Source organism: Lithobates pipiens, unplaced genomic scaffold (assembly GCF_037356315.1).
Source record: "Lithobates pipiens isolate NorthernLeopardFrog02 unplaced genomic scaffold, aLitPip1_a1.2 Scaffold_8, whole genome shotgun sequence".
Classification (NCBI taxonomy): domain Eukaryota; kingdom Metazoa; phylum Chordata; class Amphibia; order Anura; family Ranidae; genus Lithobates; species Lithobates pipiens.
Genome location: NW_027507903.1, coordinates 543,719,745 through 543,738,733, shown reverse-complemented (window position 1 = coordinate 543,738,733; position 18,989 = coordinate 543,719,745). Strand labels below are relative to the sequence as shown.

The window sequence follows — 18,989 nt, the reverse complement described above, 5'->3', positions numbered from 1 at the left end:
ACACTAGTTCTGGTGACCAGAGTGGCCTAAAAAAAAAAAAAATTTCAATTTAAATACACGGATTTCCTCCCCCACTATGGGACAGGAAGTGAAGGAAAATCTCCAATGAGACACAGACAGCAAAAAATAAAACGAAAACAGGCAATGACCCTCCCTTACTCTATCCAAAATAGGTCTATAGGCTAAACATTTTTTTCCCCCCCATTTTAAATCAGAATGGATGAAGAAAAAAAAGTTCATGCCCTACAATACAACTGCAAAATGTGTCAACTGTTTTCAATTTAAAGCCGAGTTCCACCCACTTTTACTACTTTATCATAAAGGAAAGATGACCCCTCCACCACTTGATTTTGGATAATTCTTTTTTTTTTTTCCCTTACTTACCTTTTCTGAAGTACTGAGTGTACTTCCGTCCTAGCTCGGCCACGGCCCAGGGCATCATTTCCTCTTCTCCCTCGCTGCCTTCTGGGACCTGTGTGTGTCCCAGAAGACAGGGCCATTCAGAAAGCGCAGCGTAACTCGTGCATCCGCAGCGTAACTCGTGCATCCACAGTAGGTTTCCCTTAGTTGGAATGGCCTCGGTGAGCTGAAATCACAGGCTTCCAGGACAGGCAAGTGTCCTTATTAAAAGTCAGCAGCTACAGAGTTTGTAGCTGCGGACTTAAAAAAAAAAAAAAAAAAAAAAGATATTTGCGTCTTGAACACCGCTTAAAATTACTGGGCCAATTCTGGCATTTCTTTTCTACATGCAAAATCTTTTTTTGCTAGAAAATTACTCAAAACCCCGAAACATTTAACAAGTTTTTAAATTTTTTTTTAAACATTTTTACAGGTCACATTTAAACATATGTAGTAAGGGGTGGTTGGGAGTGATGGAGGGGGAGAAGAAAGAGGGTGGGGGAATAAGGATGCAGGAGATAAGGATTAGGTAGAGAGGCCTGGTAACCTTTAGTCTGGATGATCTTTATCCCAGATAATCTATATGTATTCACCTCTCATGTCCCTTTCCCCGCCTCTTTGGGTAATGAAAACAAATAAGAGATTATGATTAGTTAGGGATGAAATATATTATAGAGAAATATATATTTATATTTTTTATTGTGTATATAGTGTTATGTATGAGATTTAAATGTTTTTTGGATTTTTATATTGGGCTAGGTTTAAAAAAATTGGTTTAGCTTTTAATAAATGTTTAGCAAAAAATACAGCTTTTACCTTGTAAGCAAAAGTGTCAAAAAAGGTTTGGCGTTTAGGTGGTTAACCACTTAAGGACCGTCGCATGTAATTTTACGTCGGCAGAATGGCATGTACGGGCACAAGCACGTTCCCGTACGTGCTTGCCTTCCAGCGGGTGGGGGTCAGCTGGCTGCGGCGGTCTGTTTCGCTTCAGGAGCGATCCGGGATGAGGGGATGGCCGTTGGTTTCTGGCCATCCCCTCTCGATCGCTCCTGGTTTTTCTGAGCGCTGCATTAGTGTCACTGGTGCCGCTAGGTGGCTAGTTATTTTTTAGGTTCACCGCCAGGTTTTTATAGCGCTAGGTACCCCCATATACTACTGAATAATGATTTTAACCCCCTGATTGCCCCTAGAGTTAACACTTTCACCAGCGATCACCGTATAAGTGTCACTGGTGACGCTGGGTTTGTACTGCCCTGCCATTTTAGCACCTCAAGAAATGAGATAGGCAGTCATAAATTAAAAGCTGTGTAAATTCCAGAAAATGTACTCTAGTTTTTAGATGTTATAACTTTTGCGCAAACCAATAAATATAAGCTTATTGACATTTTTTTTACTAAAGACATGTGGCTGAATACATTTTGGCCTAAATGTATGACTAAAATTTAGTTTATTCGATTTTTCTTATAACAAAAAATAGAAAAAAGCGTTTTTTTTTCCAAATTTTCCTTTTATATCGTAAAAAATAAAAATCGCAGAGGCAATCAAATACCATCAAAAGAAAGCTCTATTTGTGGGAAGAAAAGGACGCAAATTTCGTTTGGGTAGAACATTGCATGACCGCGCAACCATTAGTTAAAGCAGTGCAGTGCGAAATTGTAAAAAGACCTCTGGTCCTTAGGCTGACAATTGGTCCGTGGCTTAAGTGGTTAAACTGACCTCATTTACAGACCGAAAGATACTTTTAGATCATTTTTGATCTCTCAGTGCTAAGGAATGTTGATAAACATTTGCTGGCTTTTTTTTTTGATAGCTCGGCTCTGCATTGTTTACATGGAATCGTGGAAATGGCTGATTAGGATCGGGAGGGGTGTTGAATCAAGAACGCAGTATAACTATTAATCATGCAGCTCTACCAGGGACCATCCAGTCCATGGATGGCTCTATGGTAACCCAGCGTAACTGGCGGATCGCATACCAGGCTCACCGGTCACACAGGAGAGCCCAGAAATACGCCAGTGGGCCGCAGGAGGGGGCCATGTCCCCAGTTTGTAGGGCTAGCATTATATTACAAACACTTCATCATCACTATCAGTTAGGTCACTGAAAGCAACTGAACAGGGACTTACCAGGAGACACACGTGTAGAAGCAGGGGGAGTGGGGTAACATTCAGGCTGCTCTGGAATAGGACTCAGCAGTGGCTTCTTGGAGACAGTTTCTCGCTCCCCATAAAAAGGTTTCTGAGCCGATTTCTTGGGTCTCCCACGGCCCTTCTTAGCCTTAACCCTTGGAACTTTCACCTAAATGAATAATAAATCAAATATTATAAAATAACTTCCATCTTCAAAAAAATATCATGCTCCCTTCTATGATTAACATAATTTAAAGGGTAAGTTCACCTTTACAGAAAAATCGGTAAGGTGAACTTACACTGGACCCTCTCCCCATCACATCCTTTCCTGCTATACCAGAGTCCCATGATCTCTTGCACCGACACATCGGTCGCCGATTTACCGATCCGGAGAGCTGACAGCCCCAGCAGCTTAATCTCCTAAACTTACTTTGTAAATTGTATGTATAGGAGGCATTCTAATTGGATGGCGCCATCACATGGGCAGCAGTGACCAATCAGAACCTGTGTAGGGCATCCTGTCAGCGCTGGAAAAGAGAAAAGGCTGCAGGGATTTCCAATCCCCAGACCGGTAAACGATGTGTCAGTGCGGGAGATCGCTGGCCTTGGGTATAGCAGGACCAGGTGCAATGGGGAGGGAGTCCAGCGCAAGTTCACCTTACAGATTTTTTGTAAAGGTGGACTTACACATTAAGAACTTCAAACTATATCTAAAATAGACAAAATTAAAATAAAAATACTAGCTCCCAGGTTTCCTCACATGTTGTAACAATGGAGTCTCACTTTCCCCATTGGATTTCTAGTTTTTTTTTTCAATCAGATGTTTTATTGAATTTTTAGAAGCGGTAAACACAGAACACACAACCCAGGTATACAACATAGTCACAGTGGGTTGATACAAGTAGTACAACAGAGAATATGGGAGTTGTCTGTTGTACAGCAGTATAATAAAGGCGGACAATGCAGCATTACACTAGTTGTTAGACACACAGTATTAGTTCCATCAACCCATAGTCATAAGTTCAACAAGTATGAGACATGCTCAACGTAATCTAGTATACCAATAACAGACTATCAACATATACAACTTCTGGCACTGGAAAAAGGAGTCCCCTATAGTTACTAAGGCTCCCAAGCCAGCGGAAGGTATCACCATATACCCTGGTAATTATACTTGTTATGGGAAGTATCACGGGGATGGTAAACCTCTCGGGAACTTCACAGAGGATTATTGTAGATCTTATAGTTAGGTGTCGCCAGATCTAGTGCAGAATCAAGTGCAATCTCTAGGAGACGTGTACTGGATCTGTGGGGTCATGAAAATCCGGGGTAGGATGACAGGACAGTGGACAGGAGAATGTGCATTGGCCAAAGCCATAATGCCCCTGCATATTCTCTTGCAGGACCCAGAGCCAAAAAGGAATAACGTACCCAAACCAAACAAAGCGCAGGAATGCCCCAGCAGGAAGTATTGACCTCCATGTATACATAGATGCCATAGAGGTTCCAAGGGGAGTCCCAGATGAGTTCAAAGCGAGAGACCAAGTAGCAGCTGGCTTTGAGTCACTGATTCCCATTATCACTGCTAATAAGAATGTGGACTGGATAAACTACATCTACTATAACCAGCAAAGATTTGTCAATTACACCAGAGATGCACTGCAAGGTCTAGCTGAACAGTTGGAAGCAACTTCACACATGACTTTCCAAAACCGTATGGTCTTAGACATGCTCCTAGCTGAGAAGGGGGGTGTATGTAAAATTAACCCCCTGAAACAAGCACATGTTGTACTTACATCCCAGACAACACTGGCCCAAATGGTAAAGTGACCTTAGCCATCCAGAAACTTGAGGACTTGTCCAGGGAGCTAAAACAGAATTCAGGGCTCACCAATCCCTGGGATCAGTATTTTGACTGGATAAAGGGGGGATGGCAGGGATTGTTGACCCAGATAGGAATAGCTATCCTGGTAATGGTGGCTATAATCTGCTGCATTCTCCCCTGCATCAGGAAATGTGTGGAAAAGGCAGTTAATCAAGCTACCCCTACATTGGTGAACCAAGAAACCCCAGACGACGACGTTTATGTTAGACTTGGCAATGCCTATGATGACAGTTATGTGTTACGCTCCGTTACAGTCACCCTCCCCTGAGATGCAACGCTGTAGGGCCATAGGGACAGACAGCACCTGGCTACATTTCACCAGCTGTATTGGGGGGAGTGGTGAGCTAGTTACTGCCCTTTCCCTATGTACAGCTTAAAAGAGTTGCAGAGGGGAATGATAAGCCGGTGGTTTTAGGTTGTCTTTTAGTATGAAGGACAGTTTAGTGAAATAAGCATTTCAAGGGGGGAACTGTAATGGATGTGATCATGAGTGTTATAAGTGAAATGCCTATTTCTGGTACTCTTATTAGGTATAAGTGCTCATCTTTCATTATTGATTCATTATTACTTCATTATCAGTTATCAACCTTAATCATACACATTTAAAATCACAATTAAGAGGTCTGCCAGCTTCTCCCTATATGTGAAAACTGCAAGAGTTAAAAGAAAGAGAGCAACGTCAAAGCGAAGAATTGTGCCTGTTCTCGGCCACCTCGTCAGTACACCCCAAGGAGAAACGGGGGCTGGGAACAAGACTACTTTAGCTACCGAAGCTTGCTTTTCCCTTTTTTAGACATAACCCAGCTAAAAAGCTTATACTCCGTCACAATAATAAATATGAATAATTTGTGGTTTGTACACGCTGTCTTTTATCTAGTTTTTGATTTGATAGTATGATATCCGGCTATAAGCATATCAGTCAGAGCTCAGGAAATAAAAAGCAGAAGTATCTGAATACTGAACTGCATGTGTGTCAGTGTTTGACTTCAAGTGTGCACACTTATATCAAGGATTAATTTGGCCAGGGGGACAGAAACAAGATACCGGTCTTTTCTAGTCCAGGTTCCAAAATACTTAAACCAATGGCTCCTGCTGCTGTGTCTCAACCAATGAGAGAGAGAGGTCCAGCACAGCTTAGGCTCCATGCACATCACTGGATCTGGTTCAGGTAAGTATAAGGGGCTGTGGTGAGAGCAGCACACACACACAAGGTTTTTTTACCTTCATGCAATCATCCTTTATAACCACTTTAAATGTTTACTTCACACACTAATAGTATTTTGAAGTTGGCTGGAGGCCTTCGTTCCGAGAGACCGCGGTCACAAGATTTTCCCAAAGTACACTGTGCCACCAGACCCTTCATAAGGCCAGGTCACACTCTTGAAGCTGGGTTTCCCCAGTTTGCTCTACACTAAGGGAAAATCGATCAATGGAACAGATCATCAAGATGTGTACTGGACATGACATTTGGTGGGAACAGAGTTCTGCAGATACCTCAGAGTGAAAGTATGTGCACGACTTTACGCCAACTCTTGGATTCACTCACCCTGCACAGCCAAGTCCTGACCTCACTTATTCCATGCAGCGAAAACCACATTTCGCTGGAGGATGTCATCCATGTGCACTATTTGCCATCAGCCAGCTCTCGCCGTTATGATCACACAAGTATCAATATGATCAATCAACTAAACTAATAAAAATCAAAAACAAAAACGACCCCCCCCCCCCCCCCCCCCGACATTAACTCAGTGAGCCTTTGACAGATCTCCACTTTGCAAAGTAGAATGGCTGTAATGGAATTTTGTTCATGGATTAAAACAGATCTGCACATGTGTTGGAGAACAGATCATAATACAGATCAGCTATTCAAATTGCCCTGAATAGATTGATTTACCTTTTTAATACAAACAACATTTTTAGTTGACCGTAATTTGCTGCACAACACTGCACAAGGTAGCTTGCATCATTTTATATTTAAAGAGACCGCATCAGCAACTTAAAATGCAGGGAATAGCACAAAAAATAAAAAATAAAAATAGATATTGTAAATACTTTCAGTATTTTTTCCATTTTCAAAATGTCATGTTCATTTGAAATGTGCCTTTGAGTGAACTAGAAAAATTGACTACTCCAGAGTCAATTCCCTAGCATGGCCCCCCTCTTCTGGAAGTGTCTGATCACCATCTGTGCTGGTCCAGCTACTCTGCCCCTCCCTTCATAAACTTATGTAGTTTCTGGAGATGATGAAAAGGGAGAATACTATAATGTGTCACTTGAATGGCTGCACCAAATCTGCTGGGGCAGCTGATATTACTTCCGATATGGTAGAGCTCAGCAGCAGTCTCAAGTCTCTTAGATGTCGATGCAAGGGAGGGTTTTACAGGTAATTAAAATGATTTTTGCTGAAATAAATGGTCTGGCGACAGCATGTCTAGGTTAGGGCTCCACTTTAAAATGTTGACCCTTTTTTCCCCAGTTGCTGACAATGCAGGAGACAAAAGCATGGGATTTATTTAGAAAGCTCCAACTTCACATTTCTGCTAAAAGCCTCGTTCACATGAGCGGCCAGGTGGCGATAAAAATAGGCCGTCAAGCTGCAGTTTCTCCAGCCCCAGAGCATCCAGCCACAAGTTAACATGGCCATCTTATACAACAGAATGTGTTCGGCAGGCAGTTTGGCTGCCAAGCATGACCCACCAGCATACCATAAAGCAATGGGGCACAGTCATAGGAGGGCACTGTGGTAATATGATGGATGGCGCCATTAAAGCAGATGTCCAATCCAAAACCGAAGATACAGTTGGTAAGCTAGTAAACGAACAGTGTAAAAGCCCTTTGTTGAGCGCTAGGGGTTAAAAGCTTTCAAGATGCAAGGCAAATACTGATGCATTTATGCTCAAAGAAAGTCCAATCCAATGAGATCCCATGAGATGTATGCATGCTTGGCACAGTAATGACCGACTGTTTGTCTATCATATACACATATGCATCTATTGTAGTAAAACAAGCAGTAATACACAAATTGAATATATATAAATATATATATATATATATATTTTTTTTTTTACAAAGGCTACATTCACATAGTTATCTCTGCTCAGGGCTGGCCTGTGGCAAGAATCAGTGGATCCTTGCAAACGGTTGTAAATACTACTTGCTAGAGCTGCACGATTCTGGCAAAAATTAGAATTGCGATTTTTTTGGCTTAGAATAAAGATCACGATTCTCGCAGCGTAAAATATTTCACATTAAACAAAAAAAAATTGGGCTAACTGTACTATTTAGTTTTTTTTTTTTTTTATTAAAAAGTGTATTTTTCCCCCCAAAAAAAAATTGGGTTTGAAAGACCGCTGCGGAAATACAGTGCGACATAAAATATTGCAACAACCGCCATTTATTCTCTAGGGTCCTTTGGGGGTTCTAAATAATTTGAGCAAAAAAATACTGATTTTAACCTGTAAGCAACAAGTGTCAGAAAAAGGTTTAGTCTTTAAAGAGGAGGTTCGCCCACCCCTGCAAAAATTAAAAGCCAGCAGCCACACATACTGCAGCTACTGACATTTAATAGGACACTTACCTGTCCTGGAGTCCAGCACCGCAGCTGATGTTTCCATCAGCTGTCGCGTGCTGCTGCCACCATTGCCGGTAAGGGAACAGTACAACATTACAGCTTCACATCGGGTCAATACTGCGCATGCGTGAGGCACCGCTGCGCTCTCCTACTGGCCCAGCAGCGGGGGAAAGAGGAGGGAGCCAAGCCGCTGACGTAATTCGCCACGGCCCAGACTCCCATAATTGGGGACATGATACCTGTCAAAGACTGGTATCCCCTACCCGAAAGGTGCCAAAGTACCAAATGTTACACCGTTTATAGTTATCTCCGCCTAAGCGATGTTGTAAAAACCTTGGCAGGCTGCCCTTTTTTTTTGTTTTGTTTTTGGGACAGCTGTGAGCAGAGAACACTCTGCACTGAATCTGGAAACCTCTGCGTTAAGTTTGCGAGGGGGGTAGAATCGCAATTTTGATTCTTTGTGCAAGTAGTAGAGCTGCACGATTAATTGTTAGACTGCAGATGATTTACTAAAATGGGAGTGCGCAGAATCTGCTTCCAGGTTTTTTTTGTTAGAAGCTGATTGGTTACCAAGCACAGCGGCACTCGATTTTGCAGTCTTCAGCTTTAGTAAATCAATCCCGATGTGTGTTAACAGTTTCAGCTGTCAGTGGTGGCTGTCAGATTTGTACTCAATCAGCGGCAATTACCACTGTTAATACGTAACTGCTCTTGGCAGTTACATGCTAATAGAGCCTCTGACCGATCGCGAATGCAGCCAGTGTGCATCGAAGGTCCGTGTTTGTGCTGAATTTTGGCCACGAAAACTGTTAGCCAGTTTGTAAGTGGCCATAGTGTTGCCAAGTCTAGAGGCAATGTTTTGTTGTCTCTAAATGCAACAAATCATCACCTGCTAAACCGCTCTGTGTGAATGTAGCCTTACAGATATCACTTTTAGAATAAAACAAGAACTTACCATAACTCTCTTGATGGAACCAGGCTTTCTGCCTCTTTTGGAAGGTTTGGCTATTGCACTCACTTGAACTTTGCCGTTGTCAGCTGTTTGAGAGTCGTCACATGTAGAGGGGTCTTCAGAAATGATAGCCTGCTAAGGAAAAGCACTGCAATTAGCTCTTGGTCTCATGTTCATCTGTCCGCTAGGTTTTTTCTGCATTAATAGATTAAAATATTTAGCCTGATTTGGGTGGATGTAGGTAGGATACCAACCACACTGAGTTGTAAAAAGGCCTCCAGGCTTTTGGTGTGTTCATGAAATAATGGAGAACCAAAACAGGGCTAAGTAACCCAACTGCCTAAAAAGACTGGTTATGACTGATTGATTCCTGAAGAACAGCAACAAATTGGCAGGGGTAACATCCTGTCCAACACCACACAAAAACTAAACTATATTTTGCTGCAAGTGGCCTTTAAACCTTGGGCTTCACATTAAAGATGAACTCCACACAAATCACTAAATACACAGATGAAATAAATAAATGGGAGCAGAATTTTTTTAGTTCAGTCAATCCAGTCCTGAGATTTACGCAGGACATCTAGAATGGTAACCTGGCTTTTTTCTGCTGTAGTTAAGCAATCTGCAGGGTCTGTTCTCTGCCCACAGCCTGCAACATCCAACAAACCCCAACCACTCCCATTAAAAAAAAAAAAAAAAAAAAAAAAAAAATATTAATAACTGGCAAACTTAATGAGGCCAAGCCCCCAACCCAAAAGAGGAATCAGTAGTCAAGGAGAGGACATGGACAATCGACATCAGGGCCACCAAAGAGGGATAACCATATGGTAGGAGCATCACCAACCAGAATCAAGCAAAAAGTTTTTCAATCAGAATCCACCAAAAGTAGGCGAAATAAATTCTCATGAAGGGCGCAAAGGACCTTTAAGCCAATGTAGTCAATAAATGGGCCAAAATCCCTAGAAGAATCAGGCCTGGGAAAGAACTGAAAACTAAATAAAAAAAACAATGTCCAGGCACAACGACCAGCCTATCAAAATGGGAAAGCCATGGGCCTTTACAGCTCCGACCCCCCTGGTTTGAAGGACAGAGGCTCCATGTCAGTAAGATTATTTAGCCAGACGACTAATCTTGCTGAATCAACTAGGACACAACAGCCAAAGAAGGGTGTACTGAAATTACTGCATACTAAGGCTGTTGGTCCCACAAACTCAACATGACTGAAGGGATGGGGTGCAAGGAAAGCATCTACAGAAATACAAGAAATACAGTAGCTCTAGAGACTGGGTAGATTAAGGCTGAGCTCACACTGACTTAAGGAGGGGCGTTTGACAGGCATTAGAAAAGCCCCTCAAAACACCTATGCACAAGATTCAATAGACAGCACATTGTGCTGTTGTTCACATTCAAATTGAAGCTTCATGTTAAGTCAAAAGGCATTGAAGCTTTTCAAGGCCTCCCACATTCAAGTCTATGGTAACGCTCTGCAAACGCTTGGCAGGTGTATTCAGCGTGGTTTTGGGGTGGTTGCGCAGTGTTAAAATCTGTCACTTTCCATTGTGGAGCAGTTTTGAGACTCATTAAATGCTATGAAACCACGCATAGGGAGCGATGTAAAACGCCCCATTGTAAAGCTCATTGACGCCCATACCAACGATTTACAAATGCTATAGGAGCGCTTGTTGAGCGGCAGTAATTTAGCAAGTGTGAACAAGCCCTTACAGAGACAGAAGAGCTGGAAATATAACTTCCCTGATACGCAAGAAAGACATTGATGCAACCCAGAGGAATGCTGCAAAAACAAGAACATTCCTGGCTTCTAGTAATAGGTTTAGGGTTGCTCCCAATCCCCCTGATCCACCAAAGTGTCAGCATCAGTGGAGGTAAGACATTGCTAAGAAACCGGTGCCCCAATCCCTAGCACTCCTGAAAGAACATTCCTGTCCAATAAAGGGCCTGAAGTGGCCTGTGACATGGACCCTTATAGGAAGGGACTTCTCGCCTAAGTAGCAGGCAGTTCTCAAATGCTGAAAATAGAAAGATTTGGACGGCTGTTCCAGGCATTAGAGCCATGAGAGAGATGTCTACTAGGATCCATGAAGCTTGTTCACTTCACAGGGGGTTGTCTCAGTATCGCACAATGAGAATTGTAGCAAGACACAAAGCCTAAAAGGAGCTCTGGCTCCAAGAAATATCAGGTACTCATAAGCGACACTGAGGTGCCAAATTCCTAATCGGGTAAGGAATAGTCAAAGCTGGATAAAGATGACCTAGCAATCAGAAGGTCTCTCTGGAAAGCAGGGGGACACTGGGATATACAAGGTAACATTGGGGAACCAACATGCCAAAAGGTAAGGAAATTCCTCAGACAGGTCAGTGGCCCAGCTCCAGAGTCCAAACTACCACTAGGGCTAGGGAAAAGTGTCCAGGTGTGAGAGAGGCACCCAAAGGACCAGGGGAGATTTGAAAAACTGTGGTAGCAAAAAGAAGAGCAGAGGGAGCAGCTGCAAAGGGTTGCTATGACCTCCTGTCAAATCATTGATGACAGTGTCAAGTGTAGGCCCAAAGAAACGACATCCTTCAAAAGCCAGGTGGGTCCATATGCTCTTTGGATAGGGCATCAGTGTCGCACACCCTTAGCCAGAATCCTCTGAGAATCTGTATAGTCAGCAGTCAAATGCGGGACAGCAGTTTAAATGCCTTTAACATGCCATCACAACCAAAACACAAGGCTCCAAACATCCATTTCACATAGCAGTTCAAGAATGAGCTCCAACCAGACCTAAAACAAGTAAGCCTTCAAAGACAGGCATTTCCACAGCTCTGGACCTGGAAAGAGATCAATGGCCAACGTTCACCTTTGTATACTGACCTATGCTTTTACTGGCAGACTAGCCCTGCACCTTGGACCCAGGTAGGGCTCTCCAAGGTAAAAGGAAAGATCTGGTTAGTTGACCAGCTTAAATCAAAAGGAAGAGTGGAAAGTGTGGGTAGACATCTCTCCCACTAGGACACTAGAAAAAAAAAAAAAAAAAAAAAACTAGGATGCTGGGAGTAGGAGGGGTTATCCTAGACCAGCATACAGTTTGCTTGCTTGAGACCAATCCTCCCCTAGATGACAGGATCAGAATGGTTGTCAATCAATATACAAAAATGAATTCCATTTTGTGTGCACCAAATGCCTTTGCAAACCTGGGTATTCACTTGTAAATGTAGTAAGTAGCGAGATCATCAATGTGCAGTACATAGCCTGTGCAGACACCAGGGCTGTAGAAAGGACCAAACAGAATCACCCCCTACAGACTGAATACAGAAAACACCAGGGTTGGATACAAGACCAGTCATCCTGCACAAAGCAGCAGTGACTGGTCGTTCTTATAGGAAGTGACTGCAAACAAGCAAAGTTTAGTGCTGGTTAACTTCACAGATCAGGGAAATACACAAAATACATATGCCTCTTGCATTTTAGACAACATTTACTTATCCCAGAGTTCACTAAACATATGAAGGACAGATAGAACAGAAATGCTCAGGTAAACATTACATTGCTCTTGGAGGATCGAGTCACTCTGTTGGTAGGAACAGTATCAGGCTCACAGGCGATGAAGGTTTCTGGAATATAAAAATACTATATTATAGACAAAGAAACAGATGGCATACTTCAAGCAAAGCAAAACACAAAGAACAAGCGATTGATAAAGCACCAGAAACTAAAGTCCCTGCCCCCTCCTACACATGGCAAATCTTAGTAACGTGTCTGAAGTCAGAAAACTGTGCTAGGTAAGTAGGAAGAAAAGTAATGGGATTGTCAGTACTTTAAAGAGGTTGTAAAGGCAGAAGTTTTTTTTTTTATCTTAATGCATATGAATTAAGATAAAAAAACCTATGTGTAGCAGCTCTCCTAATACTTACCTGAGCCCCATCTCTATCCAGCGATGTGCACAAGTGCCTCAGGTGTCCGGGACTCTCCCTCCTGATTGGCTGAGACACAGCAGTAGCGCCACTGGCTCCTGCTGCTGTCAAAGTCAGTTAGCCAATCAGGAGAGAGAGGGGGCAGGCCGTAAAACAGCTCCATGTCTGAATGGATACACGGAGCTTTGGCTCAGGTGCCTCCATAGCAAGCTCCTTGGGGGGTACTCAACAGGAGGGAGGGGCCAAGAGCACCAAAGAGGGACCCGAGAAGAGGAGGATCTGGGCTGCTCTGTGGAAAAACAATGCACAGAGCAGGTAAACATAACAGGTTTGTTATTTTTAAAGATAAAAAAAAAAAAAAAATCACCACACGAGACAATCACTTTAACCAAAAATATTTTTCTAAAAGCTGAACTAAAAGGCTCAAGGTTTTTTACCTTCTGTGTGCAGCAACCCCCCTGCTCCCCTAATACTTACAAAGCCCCATCGCAATCTAGCAATGTGCACGATAGCCTCAGCTCTCCGGGGATTCTTCCTCCTTATTGGTTGAGGCGGCAGCAGGACCCATCAGCTCCCACTGCTGTCAATCAAAGCCAGTGACCCAATGAGGTAATAAAAAAGGGGGGGGGGGCCGCTGTGTCTGAATGGACATGCAGGGCAGCGGCTCAGGAGTGAGCATGCTTGGGTGGCCCCATAGAAAACGGTTTGCTCTGGGGGCACTTGGCAGGAGTGAGGCGCCAGGAGTGCCAGCGGGGGACCAGAGAAAAGTAGGATTGGGGCTACGATGCGCAAAACTGCTGCACAGAGCAGCCAAGCATGACACATTTGTTATATATAAACACAGACACACATAAGACTTTACAATTATTTTAAACCCTGGGGATGTTCAAATCATTAGTAAGACCTCACCTGGAATATGCCGTTCAGTTTTGGGCACCAGTTCTCAAAAAGGATATCGGGGAACTGGAGAAAGTGCAGAGAAGGGCAACCAAACTGATAAGAGGCATGGAGGAACTCAGCTATGAGGAGAGATTAGAGGAACTAAATTTATTCACTCTTGAGAAGAGGAGATTAAGGGGGGATATGATCAACATGTTCAAATACATTAGGGGTCCATATAGTGAACTTGGTGTTGAGTTGTTCTCTGTACGGTCAACCCAGAGGACACGGGGGCACTCTTTACGTCTAGAGGAAAAGAGATTTCATCTTCAAGTACGGAAAGGTTTCTTCACAGTTAGAGCTGTGAAAATGTGGAATAGACTCCCGCCAGAGGTGGTTCTGGCCAGTTCAGTAGACTGCTTTAAGAAAGGCTTGGATACTTTCCTGATGGTACATAATATAACTAGGTACTAACATAGGTAAAGTTGATCCAGGGAAAATCCGATCGCCTATTGGGGGATCAGGAAGGAATTTTTTTCCCCTGCTGTAGCAAATTGGAGCATGCTCTGCTGGGTTTTTTTTTTCGCCTTCCTCTGGATCAATTGTGGGCATAAAATTGGGTATCTGGATTGTACGATTATTTTTTATTTTATTTATTTGTTTTTAAGGTTGAACTGGATGGACTTGTGTCTTTTTTCAACCTGACTAACTATGTAACTATGTAACTATATTCCATCATAAAGCAAACAGCCTATTTGCCTTTAGTAACTCAAACATGCAACCAGACAGGCTTTTTATTGCACAGGAGACATGCAACACCTGTTCTGCAATAAGGTACTTTTTATATGTCCATTTGCAATCCTCTGGAATGTACACCGAGTTGATCGCCACCAAGAAGAACCCAGGGGGAAGGTGCTGGCAAGGGACCTCATGGCTGTAGAACTGATGAAACTAAAGTATGTGCGCCTTTAGCTCCACTTTAAGTCAGAGCCAAAGTATTTTAGATACAAAATGTGCTCCTAGTTGCAATGTTTATGATAAGAACTTGTCCTGTTTTCACATGTTGAAAATTTTAGAGGGAATACTGTTTTTGTGACCAGCGTCCCTTTAAAGACGTCCACAAAATGGATAAAAAAAGCTCTTAACGCTGAGTTTTAAAAACACCATTGTTTTTTTGGCTCACAGTAAGCATTTCAACAGATAAATGCAATTTTTTTAACCTTTGGAAAAACATTGTGTTTGACAACAGCGGGTCTGAACTTCAGTGCCCCACACAGCGACTCCAAGCTTTGGCATGGATCGCCATTTTGGGGTATTGCCATCAGTCTGCTGCAGGCAGGGGGAAGCCTTTCCTCAGACACCTTTCACCTAGTAGTCCCAACTTGTAACTTTTTAGCAAGACACGAGGCAAAAAGGCTGCAGGAGGGGCTGATCTGTGTCAGATATTTGTGAACACAGCCAAGAACAGCATAGTAACTACTGTACAATATTAATGTTAGCGCTGAACCAAGATCCCAGTCAGGGAAGTAGATATTGCCTACATGAAAATAGATCTCTATATATATCTCCCTCTTTTCACATGCATATACACAATGCCGCCCCCCCCCCCCCCCCCCACCAAAATAAGACTAGTTCTTATATTGTTGGCTACAAAAAACACACTAGGGCTTATTTTCAGGGGAGGTCTTATTTATTTACGGTATGTACAATATCATCGAATACATTCATGTCATCATATGTAAAAAAAAAAATATATATATATATATAGCCTGATCCTTTAAAGTGGAAGTCCATGCTAAAACTAAAATCCCTGCATGTATAGCCACCAACATGCTAACACTAACCTATCTAGCCCTGTAAAAGAAAAAATCCGTATACATACCTTTTCTGCAGGCGATCCAACCTGATCTCCAGTGGCAGAAGCTCTGCTGAGTACACGTCCGACAACGGCTGTGAAATTAATGGGAAGTGATGTCCCCCATAGAGTTACTATGGGCTTTCCGTTGTCGGATGTGTCCTCTGCACCCGGTCTCCACAGCGAAGCCGCAGCCGACAGGTCGGATTGCCTGTAGAAAAAGGTATGCATACCGATTTATTATTATATATATATTTTTTTAATAGGGCTAGATAGGTTAGTGTTAGAATGTCGATTGCTATAAATGCCGGAATTTAAGTTTTAGCATGGACTTCCACTTTAAAGCATGACAGACAGCACAGTGATTGCACTGAGCCATCTACCCCCCTCTATGTTCTAAAAAACCTGGAATAAAACAAAACATTTTTTAAAAGGTTGCTGTGTCCCCCATCTTTTGTCCCCATTAGTTTAGGAGTCAGCATTATGACATTCAGTAATCCCAAAAATAAACATTGGTTAAAGTCCTTGTAAAATAATGTAATCTGTTTTCTAAAAAGATTATATAATAACTAGGAACTGGAAAAATCCTGATCCTCCTTCCATAAAAGAAGTGATAGAATCGACTCAAACTCATTAATGAATCAATTCTAGCTCTTCGACCTCACAAAAAAGAACATACTCATAAAATATGGCAGCCATGGTTAAAATGGGCTAGTCCCCAAAACATTGCACGAGTTCTTTGTTCCTAGATAACTTGGATTAAAAAATTACTTACCCCGCTCTAATATTTTAATCTTTGTTTTGTATCTATTAAATGACAGGTTACTATTACTGTCCCTAACACAGTTTAGCACCCATAGGGGTGTTCGGGAATATATTTAGGTTAATCCTCTTTGAATTACTTAAACTGGCAGTATATAAATATATGAAGATAATATTTATATTACTTTTGTGTATTGTCTCCACAATGGATGTATTAATAACCTCCCGATCGTTATCTTTATTATCCCGATTATAATTGAGATAATTAATATGGTTTTCTTTATATTATATTTTTATTATTTTTGGATACTATTATCTATGTATCTAAATACTGTAACTGATCTGTTATTTAGTCATAATTTCTGTCATTTGTCTTGATAAAAATTTAAACTTTAATAAAAACTATTGATTAAAAAAAAAAATTATATAAATATGCAGTGCGTCTTCTTTTGTAACTTTATTGTGGAAAATACTTTGTCACGTGACCCGCCAGAGCTCTTCTTCCCCGCGCCAAATACTGCGGAGGGAAGAGGCTGAGATCCCAGCTGACGTCAACCCTGCTCCGAGCACTGCAGAGGGAGGGGCCGCTGACATCAGCTGGGAAGAGAGGGGAAGATCTCTGGCAGGTCACGTGAGCGCTGTACATAAAATATTTTACACTAAAAGTTACAGAAGGAGACACACTGCACATTATATAATCTTTTCACAAACTGGATTACACGACTTAAACTAGGGCTTATATTGCAACCATCTCTGAAAATGACGCTAATAACATTAAACATGCACCGTTTAGGAGAAATTCACGCTGTATACAGCTGGAGACATCACCGATGCATGCACTCTGAAGGGACAACATACCCGTGCTGTCCCTTCAGAGCTCTGTGTCGCGGCAGTGACTCCCACACAGGCTTCATTCTAAGGTATTTCATAATGTGCTAGTATGCAATGTTTACTGGCACATTAATGCCATTGTCTCGCAGGATTTTTATTTATTTTTTGACCACCACTTTAAAGGCCCAGTTACATAAAAATGGGTTTACAAAGACCAATACCCATACAGAGCCCTGAAATAGTTACAAGAATATGGAATAAAGGGGTCCTTTGTTGTAGTGAAGTAAAGCTCTAAATTTAACTAGTTTTAATCCCATAATCCTTTGCAAAATTGATCAGCATTCTCTTTACCATCAGCTATATCTGTATCGATTGCAGGAGCATCTGTAGTGGTATTCTCTGGAAAGTCAAAGGAAATGAGTAGAGTTTCATCTTCCTCTTTGTGGTTATTTTCCTGAGTTATATCTTCCAACTCATCAATAGGCCAAACCGGATCATGGTTAGCTGAAAGCAAGCAGAGTTTAATCCATCAAAAGGAAAGGTTGCACTAATAATAATAAAAATAATACAGGATTTATATAGCAACAACAGTTTGCACAGCGCTTGACAAAATGAAGGCAGACATTACAATTTGGTACAAGAGGACTCAGAGGGCCCTGCTCATTAGAGCTTACAATCGAAGAGGGAGAGGCAATTGATACAAAAGGTAATAGCTGTGGGGGGATGAGCTGATGGAGAAAGTAAACAGTGTATTAGTTAGAAGCAAGATAGGCTTCTTTAACCACTTAAGGACCACCGCATGCCAATGTACGTCATCACAATGGCATGTACGTGCTTGCCTTGCAGCGGGTGGGGGGTCCGATCGGACCCCCTCCCGCCGGATGCGGTGGTCCGTTTCGCTGCAGGAGCGATCCGGGATGAGGGGATGGCCGTTGGATTCTGGCCACCCCCTCTCGATCGCTCCTGGCGAATGAGAAGCTTCCTCCCACTGTGTATAGTAAACACAGGCAGGGAGGAAGTGATGTCATTCTCCTCGGGGTGGTCTTTTTGACCAGACTACGAGGAGAAGTGAAAGTAAGTGTGCACCAACACTACACTGACATGTAGGTACACATAGGCACACAAACTCCCCCCCCCGATCCCCCCCCAGTCACAGTGTCACCGATTGCAGTGATCATTTATTTACTGATCACTGCATTCAGTGTCAGTTGTGACAGTAAAAAACTGTCAGGGCAGTTAGTGTTAGGTCCAGGGTAGCCCCCTACCACCCTCCAATAAAGGTTTAACCCCCCGATTGCCCCCAGAGTTAACCCTTTCACCCCCTTTTGCCAGTGTCACTAAGCAATCATTTTCTGATCGCTGCATTAGTGTCGCTAGGTAGCTAGTTATTTTTTTAGGTTCACCTCCGGGTTTTTATAGCGCTAGGTACCCCGATATACTACCCAATAATGGTTTTAACCCCCTGATTGCCCCTAATTAACCCTTTCACCCCCTTTTGCCAGTGTCACTAAGTGATAGTTTTTCTGATCGCTGCATTAGTGTCACTGGTGCCGCTAAGTAGCTAGTTATTTTTTTAGGTTCACCTCCAGGTTTTTATAGCGCTAGGTACCCCCATATACTACCTAATAAAAATGTGAACCCCCTGATTGCCCCTAGTTAACCCTTTCACCAGTGATCACCGTATAAGTGTTACAGGCGACTCTGGTTAGTTTGCTTTTTATAGCATCAGGGCACCCACCATTTATTACCCAATAAAGGTTTAACCCCCTGACCACCCGGCGGATGATATCAATTAGGTTTTAGGGTCAGGGTCT

The 18,989-nt window shown here is 42.5% G+C and overlaps 1 protein-coding gene across 3 annotated transcripts in view; it reads right to left on the bottom strand.

The window, feature by feature from the left end:
• The window catches only part of CDCA2 (cell division cycle associated 2), a 67,088-nt gene that overhangs the window by 2,923 nt on the left and 45,176 nt on the right, over positions 1-18,989 (bottom strand). For 2 of the 3 annotated variants that reach the window (XM_077469748.1, XM_077469747.1), the window contains exons 11-14: positions 17,527-17,679; positions 12,481-12,548; positions 8,940-9,071; positions 2,526-2,697 (exon numbers count right to left, since the gene is read on the bottom strand). In XM_077469748.1, the coding sequence (XP_077325874.1) occupies positions 2,526-2,697; positions 8,940-9,071; positions 12,481-12,548; positions 17,527-17,679 (525 nt within the window). The remainder of the gene's footprint in view (positions 1-2,525; positions 2,698-8,939; positions 9,072-12,480; positions 12,549-17,526; positions 17,680-18,989) is intronic. The other variant, XM_077469749.1, reaches the window with a different exon arrangement.